Source organism: Eptatretus burgeri, unplaced genomic scaffold (genome assembly GCF_056783735.1).
Source record: "Eptatretus burgeri isolate ZD-2024b unplaced genomic scaffold, Ebu_testis_v1 Ebu_testis_scaffold_3172, whole genome shotgun sequence".
NCBI lineage: Eukaryota > Metazoa > Chordata > Myxini > Myxiniformes > Myxinidae > Eptatretus > Eptatretus burgeri.
The window spans coordinates 67,438-93,932 of NW_028225120.1; the positions used below are offsets into that span (position 1 = coordinate 67,438).

Consider the following 26,495-nt stretch of genomic DNA (forward strand, 5'->3'; position numbering starts at 1 on the left):
TATATATATTTCTCTTACAATTTTTTTTTTGGGGGAGGGGGGACCAAGTCCAAAATTTAATGGCATGATCCTTGGACCATACCTAACCCCCCCACCAAGTTTCGTCGAAATCCGTCGAGGAGTTTTTCCTTTATACTGTTCACAAACAAACAAACAAACAGAAAGGGGTGAAAACAGTAACCTCCATCCATCTTCGAAGATGGCGGAGGTTAATAATATAATTACCTTCGCATTCTGCGAAAGGTTATGTTTTTATTTGGTCGCTGTGTTTTTATTTATTTGTGAATATGTGCATTTGTTTGTTATTCGCATAACTCAGAAAGTATGAAACCGAATTGCATGAAAATGGTGGGATGATTCGAGATTATCCAAGGACGATTTGATTAGATTTTCGGAGCGATGGGGTCAAAGGTCAAGGTTAAGGTCATGAAAAGGTCAAAAACAAACTTTTGAGCATAACTTCCTTCATAAGACAGCTATCGACATGCAACCAACGCCATATTGTTGCATGACGAAATACCTTTCGGGTACGTGGTGTCAGATTTGACGTGACGTCATCAGAAGTGCGTCAAAATGACGTCACAAGATGACGTAAATTTTCAATTTTCGACCTCATCAGTTTTGATCATACCGTTTTGTAGGACTTACCTTAAGGACGTCACACACCAAATTTGACGTCGATCGAACTGACCGTTATGACGTCATCGACGTTTGAACATAACGTTTTTCAATTGTGGCTAAAATGTCCTGATATTTTAGATTCAAATATCTATGTAATTTGTAAAGGAAATTGTCCCAAATCCAGGCATTATGATCAGTACCAAAATATCTGCTTATTTATGAACAAGTTTTGCAAATTAACTCTATGGTCAAGGTCAAGGTCACACTCAAGGTCAAAATATACTTGTAGGCATAACTTCAGATCCAATAGAGCTATTGACATGAAACCAACGTTAAAATGTTCCGTGAAATAAGAGCTTCCAGGATGGTAGTCCGCGATTGGTAGTGACGTCATTGGAAGTGCGTCAAAATGACGTCACAAGATGATGTCATTTTTAAACTTTAGATTTTTTTCAGTGTTTATCATTCCATTTTGTTGGACTGCCCTCAATGACGTCTAACACCAAATTTGACGTCCACCTGACTGAAAGTTGTGACGTCATGGACGTTTTTAAATGACGTTTTTCAAATGTGCCCGGAAAAAAGTAGTGGCGGCGAAGGTATGCGCTCTACCGAGTGCCCGTTCTAGTTCATGTAATGTGTTAGGGTGATGTTAGAGACTGGGTAAAACGGCGGAAAATCCCAGAATTAATTTATTTATACAACTTTAAACCTTCTTAAACCTTTATTTAAATTGAATGATATACTTGAACACTGCAAAACACAAATCCTCAAAATACTTCCAAGAACCGAGCTGTATATCGATATATAGCATGAGAAGGAGTGGCATGTGGGAAACACAGCAGAATGGTGAAGGAGATTCTGCCAATATGATCTGGTTCCGTCAGTGAACTTCTGGATTTTTTGTTGTTGTTTCAAGGTCAATTTTTTTGTTGTCTGTTGTCGATCACCTTGTACAAATGTGTGTCCGGCACACTTATCTCGTCAAAATTCCATTTGAATGTCCGCACAGAACCGTTTTACAAGTCATAGCTGTTCTGTCAATTTTTCGTCATTCTGTGCGAAGAGATTTAAGTCATCCAGATGTGAGTGAATATATAATTACATTTCTGACGTTCATAACCCATTCCAAAAAACAATGTGATATAATAGGGTGCACGGATGATAACGGTATGTGGGCCATGATAGTAGTGGCCATAATAGTGGAGTGTTCAGATAACAATGGTAATTTTGTTCAGAATGAACGTGCAAGGTGAGACTATGTGCTCCACGAGTGCTGTTCCAGTTGTAAAAGTGATTTATTGATGTTTTTACTCTATTATCAATTTGCAGAGAAAAAATTTGAAATGTCTTCACGTGTCAACTGTTCCTCGTCATTGGACGGAGAAGTTTCTTTCGATCATCATCTGGCAGAGACTTTGTGTCAGGATGGTGACAAGTTGAGGGAGGTGTTTACAAACAACAACAACTGTGACAGGTGGATCAATGTCTTGCAACAGAAAAGTCGAAGAAGTGAGAAGCCAAACAAGTTTTCTGTGACCAACAAAGACTTCACTTCCTCATCTTGTTTAAAAGGATGTGTAAAAATCTGCACAGGTGTGACGTCATACAAGTGCACTGTCTGTCATAAGGGATTTGCTTCTTCTTCATATCTGTTGACACATGAAAGGTTGCATACCGGTGAGAAATCCTTCAAGTGTTCACAATGCAGGAAGGCTTTTTGTTCTTCATCAAATTTATATCGTCATCAAAAAATACATTCAGGGGAGAAACCCCACAAGTGTTCTGTTTGCAACAAAGCATTTAATCAGTCATCACACTTACAAAGACATCAAAGAATACACATTGCAGAGAAACCTTACAAGTGTTCTGTGTGTGACAAAGCGTTTAATCATTCATCACACTTACATAAGCATCAGATATTGCACACCAGGAAGAAACCCTACAATTGTTCTGTGTGTCATAAGGCCTTTGCTCATCCATCGAATGCATTGATACACCAAAGAATACACACCGGTGAGAAACCTTACAATTGTTCTGTTTGCAACAAAGCGTTTAATCAGTCATCACACTTACGAAGACATCAAAGAATACACACTGGAGAGAAACCCCACAAGTGTTCTGTGTGTGACAAAGCATTTAATCAGTCATCACACTTACATGAGCATCAGATATCGCACACCAGGAAGAAACCTTACAATTGTTCTGTGTGTCACAAGGCCTTTGCTCATCCATCAAATGCATTGATACATCAAAGAATACACACCAGAGAGAAACCTTACAAGTGTTCTGTGTGTAACAAGGCCTTTACTCATTCATCAATTCTCTCAGCACATCAAAGAATGCACACCGGAGAGAAACCTTACAATTGTTCTGTGTGTCACAAAGCGTTCAATCATTTATCTAACTTATCTCAACATCAAAGAATACACACCGGAGAGAAACCTTACAATTGTTCTGAGTGTCACAAAGCGTTCAATGATTTATCTAACTTATCTCAACATCAAAGAATACACACCGGAGAGAAACCATACAATTGTTCTGTGTGTAACATGGCCTTTACTCATTCATCATCTGTGTCTCGACATCAAAGAATACACACCGGAGAGAAACCCTTCAATTGTTCTTTGTGTAACAAAGCGTTCAATCATTCATCTAGCTTTCATAAACACCAAATAATCCACACCGGAGAAAAACCCTTCAATTGTTCTCTGTGCTACAAAGCGTTTAATAATCCATCATCCGCATCCAGACATGAAAGAATACATCAAGGCAAAAAATTACCAGGAACAGGTGCGAGTAGAAGATGCCACATATGGGATGGAAATAACAGCAAATCCAGCTCCATCGATTGCAAAGAAGATAAATGAAAAATACAAAAGGATACATCAACAAATATACACCGACAACTGGGAGAACGACAAAAGAGCAGGAAGATTGCAAAAATATCTTGGAAGAGTTGAGGAGAGACAAAGAAGGCACTTTTCAGTGGCTTGGAAGACATCATGTTGACTGGGATGGAGAACGAGTCAGAGTACAGAGTCTACAGAAAGTCTACACCCCCCCTCTCAAAATTTTCACCTTTTTATGCGTTATAATCTGAAATTAAATTCCTCAAATCAGACGTTTTCACCTTCATTTACACATCGTAACCCACAAGTTCCATGTGAAAAACAAATTTTTACAATTTTCAAAAAATTGATCAAAAGCACAGAACTAGAATATCTTGGTTGGATAAGTGTCAACCCCCCATTATAACGGCAATTGCAAATGAGCTCAGGTAGAACCAATCACCTTCAAAATCACACACCAGGTTAATTGACATCCACCTGTTTCAAGTCTGGTGATTCTAATGAGTTCAGATTAACATCAGCCGTTGTTGTGGGTTTCCAGTGCTGTGTAGTGAATTTCACAGCAAATGCTCAACTATGAGCACCGAGGAGCTTTCAAAAGACCTCTGGGATAAAGTTGTAGAAAGGCACAGATGAGGGGATGGGCATAAAAATATTTCAAAGGCCTTGAATATCCCTTAGAGCACAGCAAGACAGTTATTATAAAGAAATGGAATGCGTATGATACCACGAAGACCATGATACCGTATGATACCTCCATGAAAGTTTGCTTTTTTTCTTGGTCTGCTTATGCTTTGCCGACAACGCCAAATGTTGAGATCAGGTCTAAGGCTGATTGAGATCAAGCAATGTCCACACTGATCATGGTAGCGAAGAGCTTTAATTCACATCAAACATGTGAGAGAGAGAGAGAGAGAGAGAGAGAGAGAGAGAGAGAGAGAGAGAGAGAGAGAGAGAGAGAGAGAGAGAGAGAGAGAGAGAGAGAGAGAGAGAGGGATAGAGAGAGACAGAGGGAGAGAGAGAGAGAGAGAGAGAGAGAGAGAGAGAGAGAATACCCACAGTAGTCCAGCTCAATCTAACTCTCCTTCGCTTGGCAATTTGGCTTGCCTAATATACAATTTGCCCTGCTCCCTTGTGGGACCATCTGTTTTGATCTTCCTTCAGCAGGAAGATCTGTTTTTGGTCATTTTCGGCTAAGAAAACCTAGGGTGACAGGAAGATTATTATCACAGCATTCCATCCATTTCTCTGCTCAATAGAGCAGAGATGTTCAGCCAGATGTTCAGCTTGGTAGGCAGTAAAGATAATGAATGCTCGTGGCCTTTAAAAGGTTACTTTCAACTGCTTAAAAAGTAATTCTGCCAAGAATGGCTGTTTTCAGTGTTGGGAGATGTGCAATATCTCTACAATCGCTCCTCTGTTGCTTTGAAACATTTGTGTAAAAGAAACAAAACAGCTACACAATAATTTTGAGAGATGGAGCATCCATTGATCGGCAGGACGGCAGGCAACAGTCTTCTTTAAAGGTGGTCCACTCTCTCTTATGGTCAACTCCAAGTGGCCCATGACGGTTTGGAGGTTCCTTCTGCACCTCCTCGCCTGGAAAGAGACCCCTCCCTACCTGCCAACCGGCCCACCGACACCCAACCGCTCTGTAGAATAGTGGATACTGTTACGGCAGTGGAAATTCGCAGAACACCATAAAGGTCCGTAGTTCTGTTAGATCGATAAGTCTGTGTTCAGTTAGATTTCCCCGACGTTGTTTAATGGGATTGGGATTTATTCGTGTAAAAGGGCTGTGATCCTTTGAGGTAGGTTTTTCTTTTTCCATCGTTATTTTGAACCAACCACATCTCCACCACCATTACAACAACCAACGTCGTTCCCCTTAACCACAACACCAACCACAACCACACCTGCCTCTCAACAACCACGCCATCTTCGCCACTCCGCCAGCAACCGTCAACATCTCCACGTCACAAACATCGCCTCACCTTTGTTCCCGAAACGACGCCATCTTTGCGCCAGCAGCAGCGGGATCCTATCAAACGGCATTGCTGCAGGGAGAGGCAAGGGTTCTCTCGCCTTGCAGCGCAAGTCTGGTGATTTCTACCACGTCCGCTTTGTGTGGAAGCTTCTCCTCGAAAAACGGATCACAGGAGAGAAAGGTGCGGGGCCTGTGGGGGTCGAAGGGTGTTGATTTCTACCACGTCCACTTTGTGTGGAAACTTCATCTCGGAGATCCGAGGTGATCGGACCTCGGCACGGTTCGCGCATCGCTGAGGAACGGACGGGGTCTTGGAGCATTCGACTCTTATAGAGCATCAACTCTTATAGTGCATCAACTCTGACAGAGCACTAAAAGACCCGTTCGTTCCTCTCAACCACGTTGCCGGCCGGGGTCCGGATCACCTCGCCTTGGCAAGGCCGCAATCAAGCACTGCTGTCCTAGTGGCCGTGGGGAAACGGACGTCACGACCTGCCCATCGTCGCAAGGCCGTAATCAGGCGCGGCTGTCCGAGTGGCCATGGGGGAAACGGACGTCACGACCTGCCCATCGTCGCAAGGCCGCAATCAGACGCGGCTGTCCTGGTGGCCATGGGGATCAGGCGTCGCGACCTGCCCATCGTCGTACCACGAAGGTGCGGGTAAGCCGCATCGGTCTCGCGAGCCCATTCGGTCAACCAAGGCTCACGCACTATAAAGGTCCACAGACCCTGTCTGCCACTCTCGTCTATGAGAGTGGCCCTTTCCTTCCTTTTGAGTGAATCTTGTGGCGCCGTGTCCTGACAAGTAAAAACTGCCTAAGTGATTGTACATTTATTAATTATATTCGGTCGTAGTGCTTTTCCTTTGCATATGTCACGTGATTGCTTTTGTTTGCCCACATGATTGACTGTATATGTGTACGTGTAAAATAAATGTGCTTTGTTTGAATGTATCCCGTTCGCAGCGTCCTCTTTCCCCTGTTGAAAATGCCATCTTGCATCGTGGAATAAATAGTGGGGTTTCAAACACCTGTTAAATAGAATCAGATCCGGCGAGGTCGGCGATAATACCTGCTCGGTTATCACTGCAGAACGGAATGGACCGCTTAAGCAGTTCGTGTCCCAAGCCGACCTGCATCGAGGTACGGCTGCCCGGTCGGCTCCCCGCGCAGGTACTTAGGAATATCGAATTCGGCGAGTGACCCTATCTTGCGCGGGTAGACAATTGGCACGGCCGTGGTGGGGTTGAAGACCCACCCGTGACAGGGTTCCGGCGTTAGCTCCGGAAAGTCACGACTGAATTGTCCGTCCGGTGGGTGACGCGGTTGCGGTTAGAGGTACGCGGCCGATCGCATGCCGGCGGGCGCGAATTCGTAACAATACATTTCAGCAATTCTAAATTAAGCATAGGTGATGAGGAAGCAGGGTTACTTTCTTAAGCCATGCACGCAAGGTTCTTTATGCACAATAGACAAAAATATATTTTAACTAACTACAGTGTTCTTTATGAACGACAAGTAAGAATATTGTTGTGGTTGACGAAATTCGCAAACCACCATTCAGGTCCCTTAGGTGAGATATCTCTGTAAGTATATGTGTAGTTAGGCCCAAACCCGTTGTTTAGAGGGAATAAATGTCATTCATTCGGGCTGCGACCCCTCTAGATAGCCGTTTTTCTTTTACTATCTTTATTTTGGACCAGCCGCCATTACTACCACCACCAACCACGTCTCAACAGCCATCACACAACAACCACCAACCGCAACGCCACTTCACAACCACAGCCACGACCTTTACCGTCACAACTCGCCCTCGCAACCATCGCATCACCGTCATTCCCGCGCCGCTTGTGGGCACCGATACTGGACTCGTGCAGGGCGCGCGCCGAGCAGCGGGTGCAGAGGCACCAGCCTTTCCGAAGCAATTTGATCAAAAACGACTCACGCCCACTTCTGTTCCGTCCTATCGGCGAGCGTGGGGCGATTTGGCCCCGCCTCCAGGTGCGTCGGAGTGTGGTCGCTATATGCAGATTCGCGGATCAAAAAGCATTCACGCCCACTTTTCTTCTGTCCAATGGGGAGCCAGCCAGAGTTAAAGGGTCGAAGGTGAAGGAGCGAGGCCACGGGGGCTATAAAGGGCCGCGTTCGCTCGCCAAACAGTGCAGTTCGGAGTTGAGTTGGGAAGAGCCAGTCAAGAGAGGAGTCGGAGAAGGCAGTTGGACGGAGCTGTGGAGAGTTGGAGAGGTGGCGGCGGCGAAGGCAGTCGAGGGGGTGCTCGTGTCAGAGTCGGGGAGCTGCGGAGAGGAGAGGCCGGTAACGCGACCGAGGTCGTGGTGGAGACGCTCGTCGCGGGACCCGAGACAGGGAGATATCCTCCTTCCACCGAGCATCAACAACCCCCTCCTGTTTCCACCCGCGCTGAGATAGTGCGAGAAGGGGGCCCCGTTCCCACCCCATTCCAGACATTCCAGACACTCGGGGCGCCACCACCATTTTGCGGCTCATCAGACGGGTAGGCCCGACGCGGTCTCGGCCCCAGGCCCGTCCGCCCCCATCATCCTTGAGGGTGGTCCTTTTCTTTTGCTTTGAGTATATGTGTTGTCGGCGCCGTCTGTGAAGTAAAACTGTATAAGTGTTGCCGTGTGCTCGGTAGTCGGTTAGATCTGCATTGTGTTTTGCTTTTACATTTGCTTTTTGTGTATTATTGTGTGTTTCTTCTTCTTTTACATTTGCTTTTGGTGTAATTGTATATGTGTGCTTTCCGTTCATCGCGAAATAAATGTGCTTTATGTTGAACTGTTTTCCCGTTTCGCTTCGTCTTTTCCTTTATTGAATCTCCATCTTACTTCACGTAAAGGGTTGGTCGTGGGCGAAAACGCCCGATAATTAATCGAACCGTCCAGGTTGACGATAACACCTCTCGGTTATCCCGATAGTACGGAACGGGTCGCTTAAAGTGGCCCGTGTCCGAAGTCGACCTGCGGCGAGGTGCGATCGCCCGGTCTACCCTCCGTGTGGGTACTTAGGTTGGTCGAATTTGGCGAGCAACCCTATCCCACGCGGGGGGCCGATTGGCACGATCGTGGTGAGGCCGAAAGGCCCACCCGTGACTAGTTCCTGGCGTTAGTCCGAGAGGGTCACGACGGGATTGTCCGTCCGGTGGGCGACGTGCCGCGATTCGAGTTACGTGGCCGCTCGCACGCCGGCGGGCGCGAATCCGCAACACTGGTGTCAGGTCGTGCGATATAAACTCATCGCCCTCCTCGCGGCAATGGTATCGGAGAACGGGAAAACGGGCTCTCCTGTCTCCAGCTAAATTCACGGGAATCGGTCCAGGGGTGAGAGGAGCGACCCCCGATTCCCTCCAAATTACGAGCGATTCAAATTAACCCTTTACGAGAAATAAGATGGCGTCTCAAGGCGAGCGGGAGCCGGGGGTATTAGAAATGGATGTAGAATGTGTAGAATCCATGGTCCAGAATGAAAACCCCGAGCAGGAAATGTTGGTTGTGCAGGAACACAAACTCCCCCAACTGAACCCAGAGCCCGAAATAGGTGCGGCGGCGGCCGCGGTGTATGACACCTCCCCTCCCCCTCTCCACCAAAACCCCCCGATCCTTGCCGAAACGGCTCACCCAAGCGCACCCGACATGGCCCAGCTATGCGCCATGCTGGCGGCAATGACAGCGAGGATGGATGCGAATACACAACAAATGAACGAAATAAAAGGCATGAACGAAAAGATGGATGCGAATACACAGCAAATGAAGGAAGAAATGAAAGAGCTGCGGGGTGAGACGCAGAACATGGGAATGAGCCTAAAAGGAAGCTTGGAAGAACTAAAAAACGAAATGAAAAAGGAAGTCGACACGATACGAGCGGAGGTGACTGGGTTAAAAGAGAAAGTAAAAGGAGTGGGAGTCGCAATGGAAGAAAGTAAACAAGAGAGGGCAAACGAAATAAAGACGGTGGTGGGAAAGATAGACAAAGTAGGAAAAGGATTGGGAGAAGTAAAAAAGGGACAAGACCAAATAAAGGAGGAAATAGGGAGGAACACGACGGCGATAGAGGAATTAAAAAGAGAACAAGGGAAAATAAAGAAGGGATTGGGAGCCGTGAAGGAGGACTGTGAGAAAAGACATCGGGAAATGACAGACAGAGTTGAAAACCTGCGAAAGGAGGTAAAAGCGGAGACACAGAAAGGATTAAAGAAGGTGAGGGAGGAATGTAGAAAGAGACATGAGGAGGTAATTAATGAAATGGAGCGGAAAGCCGGAGAAAAGACAGAGGAACTGGGGGAGCAGATAGAAAAAAACCGGGGCGAGACAGAAGAGCAGTTTAGGACAACGAGGGAGGAAATATCCAAGACAAATAAGATGGTGACACAGGTACAAGGGGAGGTGGAGCAAATAAGAGAGAAAGTCGGGGAACTGTCGTTAGGAACGATAGGGGAGGAAATAAATGGGGTAATAAAGGGGAAAATGGAGGAAATGGAGAGGAGACTGACGGATAGGGTGGAGGCCCGGTGTGAGAGGCAGGGTGACCTCCTTCGGGAACAGGAGGAGAGGATATACTCCCTCGAGGCGGATCGTGCCCAGGTGGGGCTGGTGACACAAGGCGGAGGAGGAGGCTTGCCCGATGCGGGGGTGAGCATGCCAAGCTTGGGGAGGGTAGAGGCCGCGGGGTCTTTTGGCCTAATGGGGGTACCCAGTATGACTGTTCCGGGGGGTGTGCAGAGTGCGAGTCCAATGGCTTGGGAGAGTAAGCGGGACGACGCGGGGCACGGACAGGGGTGGTAGAGCCCCCGGGCAAATGGCTCGGACCCTGCGGGAGTGAGGCACCGTTGGGACTGGGGAGGTACACCCCTCCCGGAGTCCCTGGGGAACGGGAGGAGACCTCGAAAGGACCGAGGGTGCCGCTACCCCGTACGATGGCAAGACGGACTTGAGGGCATACATGGCCCAGTTCCAGTGTGTTGCCAGAGGCAATGGCTGGAACGAGGTGCAGGGTGTGGCACAACTCACAGCGGCCCTGCGTGGCGTGGCTTTGGAAGTCCTGACCACGGTACCCAGTGAGGGGTGACCCTGGAGGATCTCCATTCGGCCCTAAAAAAACCGATTTGGCATGGACCAGCAGAGCGAGCTTGTTAAAGCTCAGCTCAACGGGCGCAAACGATGTCCCCAGGAATCACTGGGAGAATTGGCACATGACATTCGCCGCTTGGTGGGGATCGCGCACACCAACATGCCACCGGAGTACCGGGAGGAGATTGCCCTGGACCATTTCCTTCGAGCAATAGGGGGCACCGATGTCGGAGCATTGCTCACCGTATGGCGCCCGGACAACCTCCAGAAGGCGGCTGATACTGCTGCCTGCTGGGAGGCAGCCAGAACGCCATTGGGAGGGGCTGGGCGGCATGCGGTGGCAGTCCGACAGGTGGACCCCGTGAACGACAGTGCGCTGGGAGCCGGGGCAACCCTGGGCGACCAAGCGCGAATGGAAAGGATGGTGCAGGGCATGTTCGACCGCCGGTTCGGGAGACCTGGGGAGAGGCGGTCGGGCCCGGGAATGGCGGGAGATGGGCCATCGGGGGGTACCCCAATTCGGAATGGAGGGGGGTATAATTCGGCATACCGGAGGCAAACACCTTACCAGAGGAGGTGTTATAATTGTGGCGCAAGGGACCACCTGCAGCGGGGGTGCAACGCCCCGCGCAGGGAAAGGCCCCCGCGAAGAGAAGAGCCACGGCCCTCTAGACCACCAACTCCGCCCCGGGTCAATAGGGATAGCCAGGCCCAACCATCACCCCTCCACCAGTCCCCGGGAAACTAAGAAGTGCCGAACATGTAGGGCCGTGTTCGGCAGACTCGGACGGAGAAGAGCCCTCAGAACTGCGACAGGTCATCAGTTGTGGCCAAATTGGCAAAGGTAGCTTAACAATTCGGTGCAAGGTTGCCGGCGTAGGGGTAGACGCCGTTGTGGACACAGGAGAAAGCGCCACGATCATCAGCCCTGTGGTCCTTGATTCGAGTGTAGACGGTTGGGATGAGATCCACCGTCTGCAAAACCATAGTTTGCAGCTAGCTACCGTGCAACGGCCCCTATCATAGGACGTGGTTTCGTGTCGTTTAAATTTGGCACCGTGAAAACCAAGATAGAGGTTTGGGTGGCAGAGGTGTACGACCCATGTCTAATAGGGTTGGATGTGCTGACGGCCGGTGGTTGTAAGATCGACTTGGGCCGGGGGGTCATGCAGTTGGGTGGTGAGGAGTTGCCGTTAGGGGGCGTGAGCACGGATGAGAGGGTGGAGCTGGAGGCTCCTGACTCCGTGGTCATTCCCCCGGGTGCCGAGGCGGTGGTCCCGGCCCGGTGGCGAGCACCCCCAACGTGGCAGGGCTCCTGCGGCCTGGCGGAACTACCGGCAGGGCCGTCAACCCCGGGCTTAGTCGTGGGCCGCACCCTGGTAAGTACCGACGGGCCAATAGCGCCCGTGCGGGTGATAAATGTTAGCACGGAACCATGCACTATCAGGAAGGGCACGAAGGTGGCAGATTGCACCCCAGTAAAGGAGGTCGCAGAGCTGAGGGACGATAACGTCGAGCCGGACCGGCCCCAGAGGGAGTCTCCAGACTCGATTAGGAATTGGCCCGGTCCCATTTGCGAGATGGTAAATCGGAGTAGTGTAGATTTGGAGGATGCCCAGCGGGAGGCCTTATACAAGCTGGTCGACCGACACATCGGGATCTTCTCCTTGTCACCCGAGGATATTGGACGTACGGGCCTGGTGCAACATCAGATCCACACCGATGGGGCCCGGCCTGTCCGTCAGCCTGCTCGAAGGCTCCCATGGAGCAAAAGAGAGGAGGCTGATGAGCAGGTTGAAAAGATGCTCAATGCAGGTGTCATCGAGCCCTCGGGAAGTCCTTGGATGTCACCAGTTGTGCTGGTTAAAAAGAAGGATGGGACCACGCGTTTCTGTGTGGACTATCGCCAGCTGAACAACGTGACACTCAAAGACTCCTATCCCCTGCCTAGAATTGACGATACCCTCGACGCCGTTGCAGGCTCTAAATGGTTCTCAACTTTGGACCTCAAGGGTGGGTATTGGCAGGTGGAGATGGATAAGACGGGGAAGGAGAAAACGGCATTTTCCACAGGGAAGGGACTGTATCAGTTCACTGTGATGCCGTTCGGTTTGTGTAACGCCCCCGCCACCTTTGAGAGACTGATGGAGCGTGTACTCGGCGGCATGCCGTGGCAGTCATGCCTGGTGTATCTGGATGACGTCCTGGTACACGCTAAAACATTCACCCAGGAGATAGCCAATTTGGACCAGGTGTTTGGGCACCTCAGGCAGGCAGGACTGAAATTGAGCCCAGAGAAATGCACTTTGTTCGCGACAGAGGTGGCCTATCTCGGACACGTGATAGGCCGCGAGGGGGTGAAGACCGACCCCGGAAAAATTACAGCGGTAGAGGAGTGGCCCGTACCTACAACTGTCAAACAGGTACGGGGCTTTTTGGGACTTTGCTCCTACTACCGGCGTTTCGTGGCAAACTTTGCGGAGATAGCCAGGCCCCTTCACCGGTTGATGGAGAAGGGGTTGAGATTTAATTGGATGGGGGAGTGCCAGGAGGCCTTCCTCAAATTAAAGGGGTGTTTGACATCCACACCCGTTTTAGCGTACCCCACCGATGACGGGATGTATACCCTGGACACGGATGCAAGCCAGGAAGGATTGGGAGCAGTCTTATCTCAGACACAGGGGGGCGTGGAAAGAGTGATCGCGTATTACAGTCGGGCCATGAGTAGGCCCGAACGAAATTATTGCGTAACTCGCAAGGAGCTATTGGCTATGCTGTCTTCCGTGAGCCATTTCCACCCGTACTTGTACGGGAGGAAATTTTTGGTTCGAACTGACCATTCCTCCTTGCAATGGCTCTTACGGTTCAAGGAACCGGAGGGCCAGATTGCAAGGTGGTTGGAAAAATTGCAGCAGTACGATTTCAGTGTAGTCCATAGAGCCGGTAAGGCTCATGGGAATGCCGATGCGCTCTCTCGACGCCCCTGTGTGGGAGAAAACTGCAAATATTGCACGAGACATGAGGAGAGGGACCAATTGGCAGACGCCTCCCCGAAACTCCCAGTCCGTGCGGCCCGGGTGGTAGGCCCAACTTTGCCACTAACCGCGGGAGAGGAATTTGGTGGATTGGCATGGAGCACGGCCCAGCGGGAAGACCCCGTGATAGGGCCAGTGTACAAATGGGTCCAGGAAAACAGGAGGCCCAGTGGGGAGGAAATCGCCCCATTCGGAGCGCGAACAAAGGCATACTGGGCTCAGTGGAGGACCCTAGAAATGAGGGACAACATCTTATATCGCAAGTGGGTGGAGATTCCTTCTGAACAAACTTCTTGGCTGGTGATAGTCCCTGATGGGTTTAAGACCCAAATTTTGAAACAGGTGCACGGTACCCGCGCCGGCGGCCATTTGGGCAGGACCAAAACAAAATCTCGGGCCCGCCGGCAGTTCTATTGGGTTAACATGGGGCGCGATGTACAGGACTGGTGTCGAGCATGCGACGCCTGTACTGCGAAAAAGGGACCGCCACAGAGGATGAGGGCCCCACTCCAACTACATCAGGTTGGGGCTCCCCTTGAGCGAGTGGCCATGGACATTTTGGGACCACTGCCCCCACTCGCCAGGGTAATAAGTACATCCTCGTAATTATGGACTATTTCACCAAATGGCCAGAAGCCTTTGCCCTTCCCAGCCAGGAAGCAGGGGTTGTGGCCAAGGCCTTCGTAGAAGGATTTACATGCCGGTATGGGATTCCGCAGGAGCTGTACACGGACCAGGGACGAAATTTTGAGAGTGAATTACTAAAAGAGGTGTGCAGGCTCCTGGAAATTCGAAAGACACGGACAACGCCCCTGAGACCACAGTCTGATGGCATGGTGGAGAGGTTCAACAGGACCCTGGTCCAACAGTTGGCCCTCTTCACCGCCACTAACCAGGAGGACTGGGACGAACACCTTCCGTACCTCCTGATGGCCTATCGCGCGTCCCAGCACGGGTCTACCGCATGTAGTCCGGCGCTGTTGATGTATGGACGGGAGCTGAGAAGCCCCGTCGATTTATTGTGCGGTCCGACGCCTGAGCGGCTTGATAGGCCCCCGGGGGAGGGCTATGCCCGTCGGTTGGAGGAAGGCATGGAGAAGGTCCATGCCTTCGCACGACACCAGCTCCAACAGGCGGGCATAAAGATGAAGCGCAGGTACGACCACCTGAGCCAGGTGAGCAAATACCCACCAGGGGCGAAGATTTGGTTCTTTAACCCCCGGCGGAGGAAGGGCAGATGCCCGAAGCTCACCTTACCTTGGCAGGGCCCGGGGGTCGTCCTGGCGCAAGTCAGTGACGTGGTCCTAAAAATTAAAATGGGACCACGAGCCCTTCCCCGGATCGTCCACGCGGACCGCCTGAGGCCTTACAAGGGCGACCTTACGCCCTCATGGATATGTCTTGCCGGAGGAGTCGGTGCTGGAACAGCCGCTCCCGCAGAGGCGCAAGGCTCTCAGAGCCTTGCAACGAGTTCGCGAGCCCAGTAGGAAGGGAGGAAATCCCCCCTGGGAAATAGAGATTTGGAGACAGTGACAGACTTGTGGATGTGTAGTGGGGACGTAGCTTAGCTACGTAGGGTAAATGGAACGTGCTATAGTTTAAGGGACGACGTGGGAGCACGAGTTAGTTAGGGGATGTAGTTAGAAGGATGGCAGAGTTCAGCGGTGAGTGTGTTGAAGAGTTGGTGAGTGAAGTGGAAGCATGTGCTTGGTGAGTGAGTGAGGCCAGCGGGTCTGTGTGAGTGGAGCGAATGGGGAATGCATGGTGCGATGAGTGATTGGGGGGAGGAGTGACTGCCGCCCAAGGGACCCCGGGGTCAGTGTAGACTGAGTTAGTGGGTTAGTCAAATTAACAAATAAGGAAGTCGTTTTGTTGTTGGTGGGGAAGTAGGCTCGAAACCCGTTTGGAGGGGTGCAGGAGCCCTGTTGACGGGCTGGGAGCATGGCTGCGAAAGGTGAGTATCGCTGAGTGGGTACCCCGGGCACCAGGCTAGTCGGCCGTGGTAGGCCAAGGGCCCATGGGGGGCCGGGATAGCGTAGTGGGCATGGGTGCGCCTGCTTGATGCGGGGGCCCGGGGCGCCATTAGCCGCGTGGGCAGTGTTGTGGGCACGGGTGACCCTCGGAAAGGGGCCCGGGAAGCCAGCCTGCCACGTGTGCGTTTCAAGGGAGGTGCCATGGGGGGCACTCCCCGGTGTTTAGGGAGCTGGTAGGCTCGGAGGCAGTGTAGTGCCCGGGGGTGCCATAGCTGGAGATTCGGCAGAGGGTCGTGCCTGCCAAAGGGAGCCACGTGTCCCAGCCATGAGACCGTGTGAGGACACGGGAAGAAAATTGGGGGGCGAGGCCCGAAATTGTGAGGACACCAACACAGGCGACGGGAATCTGGGTTGTTAGAACCAACAGTTTAAGCGAGAGGCGCTTGTTGAAAGCCCCGGGGTAGTTTAACAGTTAAATGGTTAGGGTAGATTAGGAAGTGTACCCCTCCGCACCATCCATCCCCTCGCTCTCGTTGTGGGCCGCTGGACCCACTTTGGTTATAGATCGCTGAAGTCTGGGGAGGCCATCCTGAGGCTTGAATTGGGCCTCGGCACAGGACGCTAGCTCTCCCTTGTTCCCCTCCGGGAAGGGAACGTAGGGGTTGGGAGTAGGCGAGGTGACAGGATAGGTTAGCCGAACAAGGACAGTACAGGGGGTTAGGGGACGATTTATAGTGGGGAAGTAAAAATAAAAAAATAAGTTGGGGCTAAATTGGGGTTTGACAAATTAAGGGAGTGGGTATAGACAGTGACAGGCACAGGCGATAGGTTGGGAGGGAGACCGTAGGGTAGGTCCGAGCCCGCCTTCCGAGTGGCCAGCACCACCGCCCTCCCTCTACCAACCTCCACTGAACGGCAAAGGCTGGCCAGCTTCATCTGCTGGCTGTGTTGCTGCAAGGCCTGTGCCGGCTCACTTCATCTGCCGGCTGGCTGTTTTTCTTCAAGGCCTGTGCCGGCCAGTTCGTCTGCCGGCTGTGTTTGCCTGCAGCGGCCTTCTTCTGCGGGCTGTGTTTGCCTGCTACCTTTGCCATGCCATGCCCACTGCCCCTGTTCACCAGCCCCGTTCAATTTTTGCTTTGCCCCCCCCTGTTCATTGCCATGTGCGCCAGGATCAGAAAGCAACAGTTTGCAAGCTGCGAGAACTGCCCTGTTGGCAGCTACAACACGGGCCTGCAGTGGCGGCCCGTGCACCGTGTTTGTGTCCATCCATCCATCCGTTGTGTTCATTGCGTGTGCCACTTGAGCTGGCACGGAGACTGCGTTTGTGCAGCCCATGCACCGTTGTGGTTCACTGGGTTCATTTTAAAAAGGGAAGGCCTTGGACTGCGTGTGAGCAGCCGGCCACGTTCCCTGTCACCTGCATTGTTTGAGCCAGAGACTGCATGCGGGCAGCCTGGCTCCCTGCTAACTGCTTTCTTTTTGCAGAGTTCAGTGATCCTGGGCCATGGTTTAGTGTAAAATTTGTAAGTTAAGGTTAAGATGTACTGTAAATATGAGTGCGCCCCCGGCATGTCTGTCTTAGCGCCGGCAATTTTATTTAAGTCGTCCGTGTGAGTGAGTTTGTTTAGGTAGTTACTCAGCCCTCAGGTTATTTATTTTGGGGACACGAATACCATGAATGTCGCACTCAGGGATCCGTAGGTAAAATGTACTAGGGGAAAACTACACATGATGGCACACGAAAATTTGACGACTCGGGACGAGTCTGTAAAAAGGGGAGGGGGTAGTGTTGTGGTTGACGAAATTCGCAAACCACCATTCAGGTCCCTTAGGTGAGATATCTCTGTAAGTATATGTGTAGTTAGGCCCAAACCCGTTGTTTAGAGGGAATAAATGTCATTCATTCGGGCTGCGACCCCTCTAGATAGCCGTTTTTCTTTTACTATCTTTATTTTGGACCAGCCGCCATTACTACCACCACCAACCACGTCTCAACAGCCATCACACAACAACCACCAACCGCAACGCCGCTTCACAACCACAGCCACGACCTTTACCGTCACAACTCGCCCTCGCAACCATCGCATCACCGTCATTCCCGTGCCGCTTGTGGGCACCGATACTGGACTCGTGCAGGGCGCGCACCGAGCAGCGGGTGCAGAGGCACCAGCCTTTCCGAAGCAATCGGATCAAAAACGACTCACGCCCACTTCTGTTCCGTCCTATCGGCGAGCGTGGGGCGATTTGGCCCCGCCTCCAGGTGCGTCGGAGTGTGGTCGCTCTATGCAGATTCGCGGATCAAAAAGCATTCACGCCCACTTTTCTTCTGTCCAATGGGGAGCCAGCCAGAGGTAAAGGGTCGAAGGTGAAGGAGCGAGGCCACGGGGGCTATAAAGGGCCGCGTTCGCTCGCCAAACAGTGCAGTTCGGAGTTGAGTTGGGAAGAGCCAGTCAAGAGAGGAGTCGGAGAAGGCAGTTGGACGGAGCTGTGGAGAGTTGGAGAGGTGGCGGCGGCGAAGGCAGTCGAGGGGGTGCTCGTGTCAGAGTCGGGGAGCTGCGGAGAGGAGAGGCCGGTAACGCGACCGAGGTCGTGGTGGAGACGCTCGTCGCGGGACCCGAGACAGGGAGATATCCTCCTTCCCCCGAGCATCAACAACCCCCTCCTGTTTCCCCCCGCGCTGAGATAGTGCGAGAAGGGGGCCCCGTTCCCACCCCATTCCAGACACTGTCCGCGAGGCCCGCGGAGTCGGGGCGCCACCACCATTTTGCGGCTCATCAGACGGGTAGGCCCGATGCGGTCTCGGCCCCAGGCCCGTCCGCCCCCATCATCCTTGAGGGTGGTCCTTTTCTTTTGCTTTGAGTATATGTGTTGTCGGCGCCGTCTGTGAAGTAAAACTGTATAAGTGTTGCCGTGTGCTCGGTGGTCGGTTAGATCTGCATTGTGTTTTGCTTTTACATTTGCTTTTTGTGTATTATTGTGTGTTTCTTCTTCTTTTACATTTGCTTTTGGTGTAATTGTATATGTGTGCTTTGTATATGTTTTGTATATGTTTCCCAGGTGTTTCCCAAGTTATGGCCATTTATGATACGGTTGGTCCGATCTCATTGAAAAAATGCGCCAATCTAGTCATCGTTTACGAGAGTGAAGGAACGAAGCTGCACATACTGGCATGCCTCACCCACGAGAGAGGGTACTGGCACGAGAGAGGGGGAGAGAGGAGGGGGCGAGAGAGGGGAGGGGTGATTGGGGGGGGGGGTGAAAAAATTCCCCAATCCAGTCGTTGTTTACGCACCTACAGGCCCGCACTAGTTGATCTTACTTCGTCTTCTTTCAACGGTCGGTACACCGATTGAGCTAGCTCTCCTCCTGGTCCTGCCGGAGTTATTTTCTTGAACCAGGAAGGAAGAAGCTGTGGCCAGCAGCCCCATACCTTCCAGGTTCGGATACAAACTTGGTGTGTTATTCACATATGCAAGTGAGTCACCCACATGGATTCCCTTGGCTCCCGCCCCTGCACTGCATTTTGCATGGGCGGGGCCCTGTGTTTTCTCAACTTTTTCTTTTAATCTTAACACTATTTGCTACTTCACATTTGCAGCATTATTTATTTGTCATACTTCTTCCTTACACATCTTACAAGCTTCAAGTCTGGTTCGGGCTTATTCACAGATGCATATCGAAACGAATCTCATCTTAGGACTGCATATGGGTACTTTTATATAATCCTTCGTACTATATGCTTCTAATTGATCACATGACCGAGGTCCATAATTTCATTACAGCTTTATTCTTCCACTTTTCCCTCATCCTTCCTAGAGTATTCTTGGGCCGTTCAGTATTCCCCACCTGGGGGTGTTCTCAGGCTGGGTCGGGCGTCTTTCACACCTCCCACGGACCCTCACACTCCCTTGCACACCTTCCGTGCCCTCAATCTCTCAACGGAATACCTTGAGTTGGGTCAGGAGCTTTTACACCCTTTCCCTTCCCTCAATCTTCATTTCGGACCCTTTCCCTGAGGTGTTCTTGGGTTGCCCCTTCCTGAGTTTCCCTCAACCTCACAATGGACCCTCACCTTCCCGGGGTACCCCTTTTGATGTGTACAAAAGCTCCTTCTCCCCTTGTTCTTTTAAGATAAGGACAGATCACAAAGAGCAGCGAACTTGTCTGCCCTCGTGCGAGAAAAGAGGCAGTACTTCTTACCTTATCTTAAGCCGGCCGGCTCTCTCCTCTTTTGTCTCTCCATGAAAGTTTGCTTTTCTCCTTGTTCTGCTTATCCTTTGCCGACAACGCCAAATGTTGAGATCAGGTCCAAGGCTGATTGAGATCAAGCAATGTCCACACTGATCGTGGTAGAGAAGAGCTTTAATTCACATCAAACATGTATACGAGAGAGAGAGAGAGAGAGAGAGAGAGAGAGAGAGAGAGAGAGAGAGAGAGAGAGAGAGAGAGAGAGAGAGAGAGAGAGAGAGAGAGAGAGAGAGAGAGAGAGAGAGAGAGAGAGAGAGAGAGAGAGAGAGAGAGAGAGAGACAGACAGAATACCCACAGCAGTCCAGCTCAATCTTACTCTCCTTCGCTTGGCAATTTAGCTTGCCTTATATACAATGTGTCCTGCCCCCCTTGTGGGACCATCTGTTTTGATCTTCCATTAGCAGGAAGATCTGTTTTTGGTCATTTTCGGCTCAGAAAACCTAGGGTGACAGGAGAATTATTATCATAGCATTCCATCCATTTCTCTGCTCAACAGTAAAGCCAGATGTTCAGCTTGGTAGGCAGTAGAGATAATGAATGCTTGTGGCCTTTAAAAGGTTACTTTCGACTGTTTAAAAAGTAATACTGCCAAGAATGGCTGTTTTCAGTGTTGGGATATTTTCAATATCTCCACAGTACCACCAAGACCCTGCCGAGATCAGGTCGTCCCTCAAAACTGGATGACCAAACAAGGACACTGCTCAGAGGCCACCAAGAGGCCAATGACAACTTCGAAAGAGTTACAGGCCTTCATGGCAAGGACTGATCACTGGTGTCCAGGTGACAACAATTTCCCAAGCACTTCACAAGTATGGGCTCTCCGGTCAGGTGGCAAGAAGGAAGCCATTACACAAAAAGCCCACCTTGAGTCCTGGTTGAGGTGTACATAAAAACGCTCGAGAGATTCTGAAGCCATGTGGAAAAACATTTTGTGGTCTGATGGAACTTATGGAAAAATGCAAAACGCTACATTTGGTGCAAACCCAACAAAGCACATCAGCCAAAGGACACCACACTGACTGTGAAGCCTGGTGGTGGCAACATCATGTTATGGGTATGTTTCTCATTATCAGGGGCTGCGGAACTTTTTATATGTTTTTGCATACCAAGTCGAGGCTTGTGCAAGAGCGAATACACAGAAACATATCCCAAGGCAGGAGACAAGAAGGGAGGGAGAGGGAAGCACAAAATAGTGCAGAAGAAAGACAAGAGGATATCTGTGGAAGAGAGATGGATGGGATGGGGTAAACAAAAAGGTACGACAGGGACTTTCAGGAAGGAAAACAGGGAATTTGAAGGATGTGGGTGTGGGGTGGATCAATGGGGGTAGTATATATATATATATATATATATATATATATATATATATATATATATATGTATATATATATATATATATATATATATAAATATAAATATATATATATATATATATATTTATATATATATATATATATATATATATATATATATATATATATATATATATATATATATATATATATATATATATATATATATATATATATATATATATATATATATATATATATATATATATATATCAAGATTTTGGATGCGAGAAGATATGAGATGGTGGTGAACAACTGCTTTGAAGCCCTGGAGGGAGGACTGGGATTGAAGAGAGCATAGGAGTTTGTCCCAGAGGCAGAAAAAAGAGGAATTAAAGCGTGAAGGTGAGCTGTGATTCTTGAATTTGGCAATTTTACCCGAAGGGGTTTTTTGGCAGACCTTGAGTACCCTGAGGAAATATATGGGGGACAGATCACAGACAGTGCAAAGGGGGGGGGGCAAGGCCAGGGAGGAGATGGTAGAAGACAGAAAGACCACCGACCTGCCTCCGATGAGAGAGTGAGAGATCCAAAGACTCACCTTCATTGCGGGAAATACGAATGATCCTAAAAGCCTTGTTTTCCACAGCGTGAAGTCGAGCTTGGTGTGAGGCATTAGCACAACCCCAGAAGGGGGGGGGAGCAGTAATCCATCAGAATGTGGATAAAAGTTTTGTAAATGGTTGGAATATCAGGTGTGCCAAGGAAGGACTTCACACAATGGAGGATGCCAGGTTGGCAATTGATTTTGGAGGCCAGCTTGGAGATGAGGCTTTCCTCGTAAAGAGCAAGGCAGCTCGTTAGACCCAGAAACTTGAATGAAAGGACTTTGAAAAAAGGAATGCTGAGAAAGTAGCTGGGGGTGGAGGGTCCTTTCGGAGAGACATTGTGAGGGTGTGAGTTGTCAGAATAGAACAGAAAATGGATGGAGCAAAACACAGAAAAATCCGAGAGGAAAACCTGCTGCCCTCTGCGAGAGAACTGAAATTTGGACAGAAGTTCACCTTCCAGCATGATATCGAGAGCAATCCACCGACACATGTGCAAAAACGTCAATATCTCAGACTCAGAGAACTCTTGCAAGCACGAACCAAATGTGACACCAGGATCTGAAAAAGGAACCTGGAAGTTGAAGAGCGCTGACATTGCACCAGTGATAATCGGAGCAACGGGAGTGATTCTGCGGCAATCTATCTATAAATCCAGCAATCTCTGTGTGTGTGTGTGTGTGTGTGTGTGTGTGTGTGTGTGTGTGTGTGTGTGTGTCTATGTGTGTGTGTGTCTATGTGTGTGTGTGTCTGTGTCTGTGACCGCTGTTTCTCGACAACTACTGGTCCGATCTAATTGAAACTTGCCAGGTATATTGCTGGGGACCTGAGGATGTGCCTTTTCAAGGTTTGATATTAATCGGACAAGTACCTCCCAAGTTATGGCCATTTATTTACCAAACGAATGACAAGACACGTTGTTGCCTGGGCGTGGTCGATGGGGAAGGGAAGCTCAGCCACGTTCCCCATTACGGGTTACAACGTACGGGCTTCCGGAGAGTGATGACTTCGTGTATTCTTATAATTTCTCGATTTCTTGTGCACATTTATAGATAAACACAATGCCGCAAGTTATGATCGTTTTCATATTAGACGGTGTATAAATTTGGGTAACATCAGAGTTAGCTGGTATGCTCCGAAGCAGGATGTAAATTTTTTTGCACGTTTTTTTTCGTGTATTCTAATAATTTCTCGATCAGTAATGCGCATTTATAGATAAACACAATGCCCCAAGTTATGATCGTTTTCATATTAGACGGTGCATAAATTTGGGTAACATCAGAGTTAGCTGGTATGCTCCGATACCCCTTCGCCCAATTCGGGCTGAGGGGTAACTCGAACAATTATCCAAAGCAATTTATGAGAAGAGAAAAGAGCAGAACAAGGATCTGGATGGGATTGGAATCCTGAAAAAGGAAACAACAAAACATCGAAAGGAAATGCCTCGAGGGATCGCCTGTGTCATTATGACGTCATAATGATAAATAACATGTTTTATAATCCTAAATTATATAATTATAACTCACATTATAAAATATTTTATAATAAATTATATAATCATTATAACTCACAGCACAGCATAATTGTTTAGCCAAAATCAGATGGAGATTTCAATTTGATGTTTTATTGTCTTGTTGACTTCATGAAAAGGTTTTGTGTGGGAATTCGGGAAATGAACAACATTCAAGTCGAGAATGATTATAATTTTGCGAGCAATCTTCGGCACCTCGGGCAAAAAAATTCCAAAATGTCTGCCCCAACCTCATGATCCCCCTGTCCCAAGAGAACGACATGTAAAAGGATCAATCCAAAAAGAGCATCACTGCACCCCTTCACCGGGCATGCAGACGAGGAGTAGTGGTAGATGTAGTAGTAGTCGTCATTGTAGTGCTCAGGATTTTCCATGGGATTCCCAATTTTTGGTGCTTGTTTGGTGTTTGTACTTCTCAGCTTGATTTGATTGTTTGGTCTTCGATTAATTATCTTTCCCAGCACGATGAGATGTTCCGCATCGAATGTATTTCTCTGTCATACGTTTTGTGTGTAATTTTAAAAATGATTTTATAGAAACTATGAAATCGTGCGAAAAGTAGAAGTGATTCATTAAATTTTGGTAGCACTGCCTCACCTTGCTTGCACTTCATGATGACATAGAAACCAAGTCCATCACAAGCATTGGAATCTCCAGCAATGAAGCTGAGTCTCTGTTTCTCTTACTCTCACACCGGTGGTCTCTCTGTCTTCTCCAGGTTCATTTCTGGTCCTGTACTGCTCTGCTTTGTTCTGCACCACCCTTCCCCGAATTTTGCTCCAAAGGGCTTTCTCGGTCTTCCAGTAACCCACTTCTGATGAAGTTTCCAAAATCCAGGTTCTTTGCTCACCTCCATTCATTTGCTACTCCTTTCTCCAGCCTGAGGAACCAACTTGTTCAGACTTCAATCTGACTCTTCCGTCTTCAAGAGGGATATTCACCAATACCCCCCCCCAATCGATTCTCATGATCTTTTCCCCCTCACCAAGCCTTCCTTTCCTTCCCAAGCCCTTTCCAAAATAACAGCCCTCAACAAACCGACCTCTTCTTTTCCAGATTAATGTGCTTTCCCCCTTATTCCTCATCATCCTTTTCTTATGCCATCTCCTGTTTTCCTTTCCCCCTGTTGCTGTGTTTGAGCTTGCATTCAGCTTGTTCACCCCTTTGTCCACCCATCTCCTGATGATCTCATTGATTGGAAAAAAAAAATAGAAATGAATGATTGGAAAAGTAATTGGTTGTTGGGAAATTTAGGGTTTTTTTGGGGACTTCTCGGTCCAACATACACGATTTGTGTATCCAACATACCCGCTTGGTCTTGTTCCAAGTGTGTTTCGAAGAAATTCTCGATTCCTCCTGTACATTTGAGTCAATTAAAACAGGAAATACAAATACAAACATGGATATGGAGAATCGGGGCAATACAAGCAACACACTCTTTCCTCGACTCTGCAGTACATAGAAACTTTGAATTCTTATGTCGTTTTTAGTGAGACGAGGTCTGTTTATCCTCCAAACATGCTGAATCCATCGCTGACATGTTGAGGGTTCAGGGAAGAATTGCTGGGGATTGAGGGACCTGAGGACCTGAGGATTGCTGGGGACCTGAGGATGTGGCTTTTCAAGGTTTGATATTAATCGGACAAGTGCTTCCCAAGTTAGGGCCATTTATTTACCAACCAATATTTATTTATTTACCAACCATTTATTTACCAACCAATGTCTTGACAAGGGACAAGACACGTTGCTGCGTTGGCATGACCGATGGGGAAGAGATTCTCAGCCGCGTTCCCCATTACGGGTGACAACGTACGGACTTCCGGATGGTGATGACTTCCTGTATTCTAATAATTTCTCGATTTCTTATCCGCATTTATAGATAAACACAATGCCCCAATCCAGTCGTCGTTTACGAGAGCGAAGGAACGGCCTGTGTGGTTTTTCAAAGGTTTCAAAGGTTTTTGTTTTTTTGGTTTGTCTATTTATTTATTTATTTATTTTTTGTACGTACGTTTTTTTCTTTTTTTTCTTCTCTTCTCTTTGTGTTTTTCCTTGCGATGACATTGAGAAAAGGCAAAATACGTTGGCGCTAATTGAATAATTGGCCATTAAAACTAAATTGCGAATAATCATAACTGCGATATGCGAACTTCCGGACAGTGGCGACATACTGTATTCTTTCTCGATTTTTTCTCGATTTTTTTTCACGATTTATCGACTTACTGTATTCTTTCTTTCTCGATTTCTGTACTTTCTCGATAACTTTCTCGATTTATTTCTCGATTTCTTTCTCGATTTTCTGAAACACAATGGGCCAATCCAGTCGTCGTTTATGACAGCGAAGGATGAAGCTGCGCTTTGTGCACGCGCAATGGAATCTGACGAAGCACGAGCTGCTCGCTTGACACGCGACGCTACGCGCGTGACAAGGCGTCGTGTAGCTGAAACGGATGAAGAACGAACTGCTCGCTTGGCAGACAACACTGAACGCGTGACAAGGCGTCGTGCAGCTGAAACGGCCACGCACGTACAGGCACGCAAGAGCGAAAGAACAGCTTGTGTGGTTGTTTCTGGCAAGCAGTTTGAAAGTTTTATTTTTTTTATTCTTATTTTTTGCACGTACGGCCACGCACGTATGTGCACGTACTAGCTTTTCTAACTTTTATACACATCAAAGGACACACACCGGAGAAAAACCCGGAGACAAACTGGGGGAAAAGGGATTTGGAAGCCGGGACCCCGTGGGGGGAAAAGGGGCTTTGGAACCTGGGACCCCGTGGGGGAAAAGGGATTTGGAAGCCGGGACCCCGTGGGGGGAAAAGGGGCTTTGGAAACCGGGACCCCTGTTGGGGAAAAAGGGGCTTGGAACTCGGGATCCCCGTGGGGTAAAAAGGGGCTTGGAACCCGGGACCCCGTGGGGGAAAAAGGGGCTTGGAACGATTCTTCCCTCCACCCACCCCCCGAATCCCTTGTCTGTGTTTAGCTGAAAGTAAGTCAACCCCCGATAAGGAAAAGCATCTGCTCTTTTTCTCTTTTCTGGCATTTTGATTGATTTTTGCTTTGAAATTTATTCTTTATTTACCTCAGAAAATAAAGTTCTTTTAATTTATTTATTTTATAACTTATAAATCATTTGTCGATTTCCAACCTGTCCGTGTTTGTCCTTTCCTTCCATTGGTTTGGAATTGTCAAAGACATCAAGAGATAATATTGATGTTTTGCAGGGGGGCGCGCTCCCCGCTCAGGAAACCACGTGACCTCTA

The 26,495-nt window shown here is 48.9% G+C and overlaps 1 protein-coding gene across 1 annotated transcript; it reads left to right on the forward strand.

Moving 5' to 3' along the window:
* Positions 1-4,528, forward strand: LOC147006459 (uncharacterized). The gene has a single exon (XM_085868754.1). It carries the CDS (start codon positions 1,926-1,928, stop codon positions 3,489-3,491), a length of 1,566 nt encoding a protein of 521 aa, XP_085724880.1. The 5' UTR covers positions 1-1,925; the 3' UTR covers positions 3,492-4,528.
* The last annotated feature ends 21,967 nt before the right edge of the window (positions 4,529-26,495 follow it).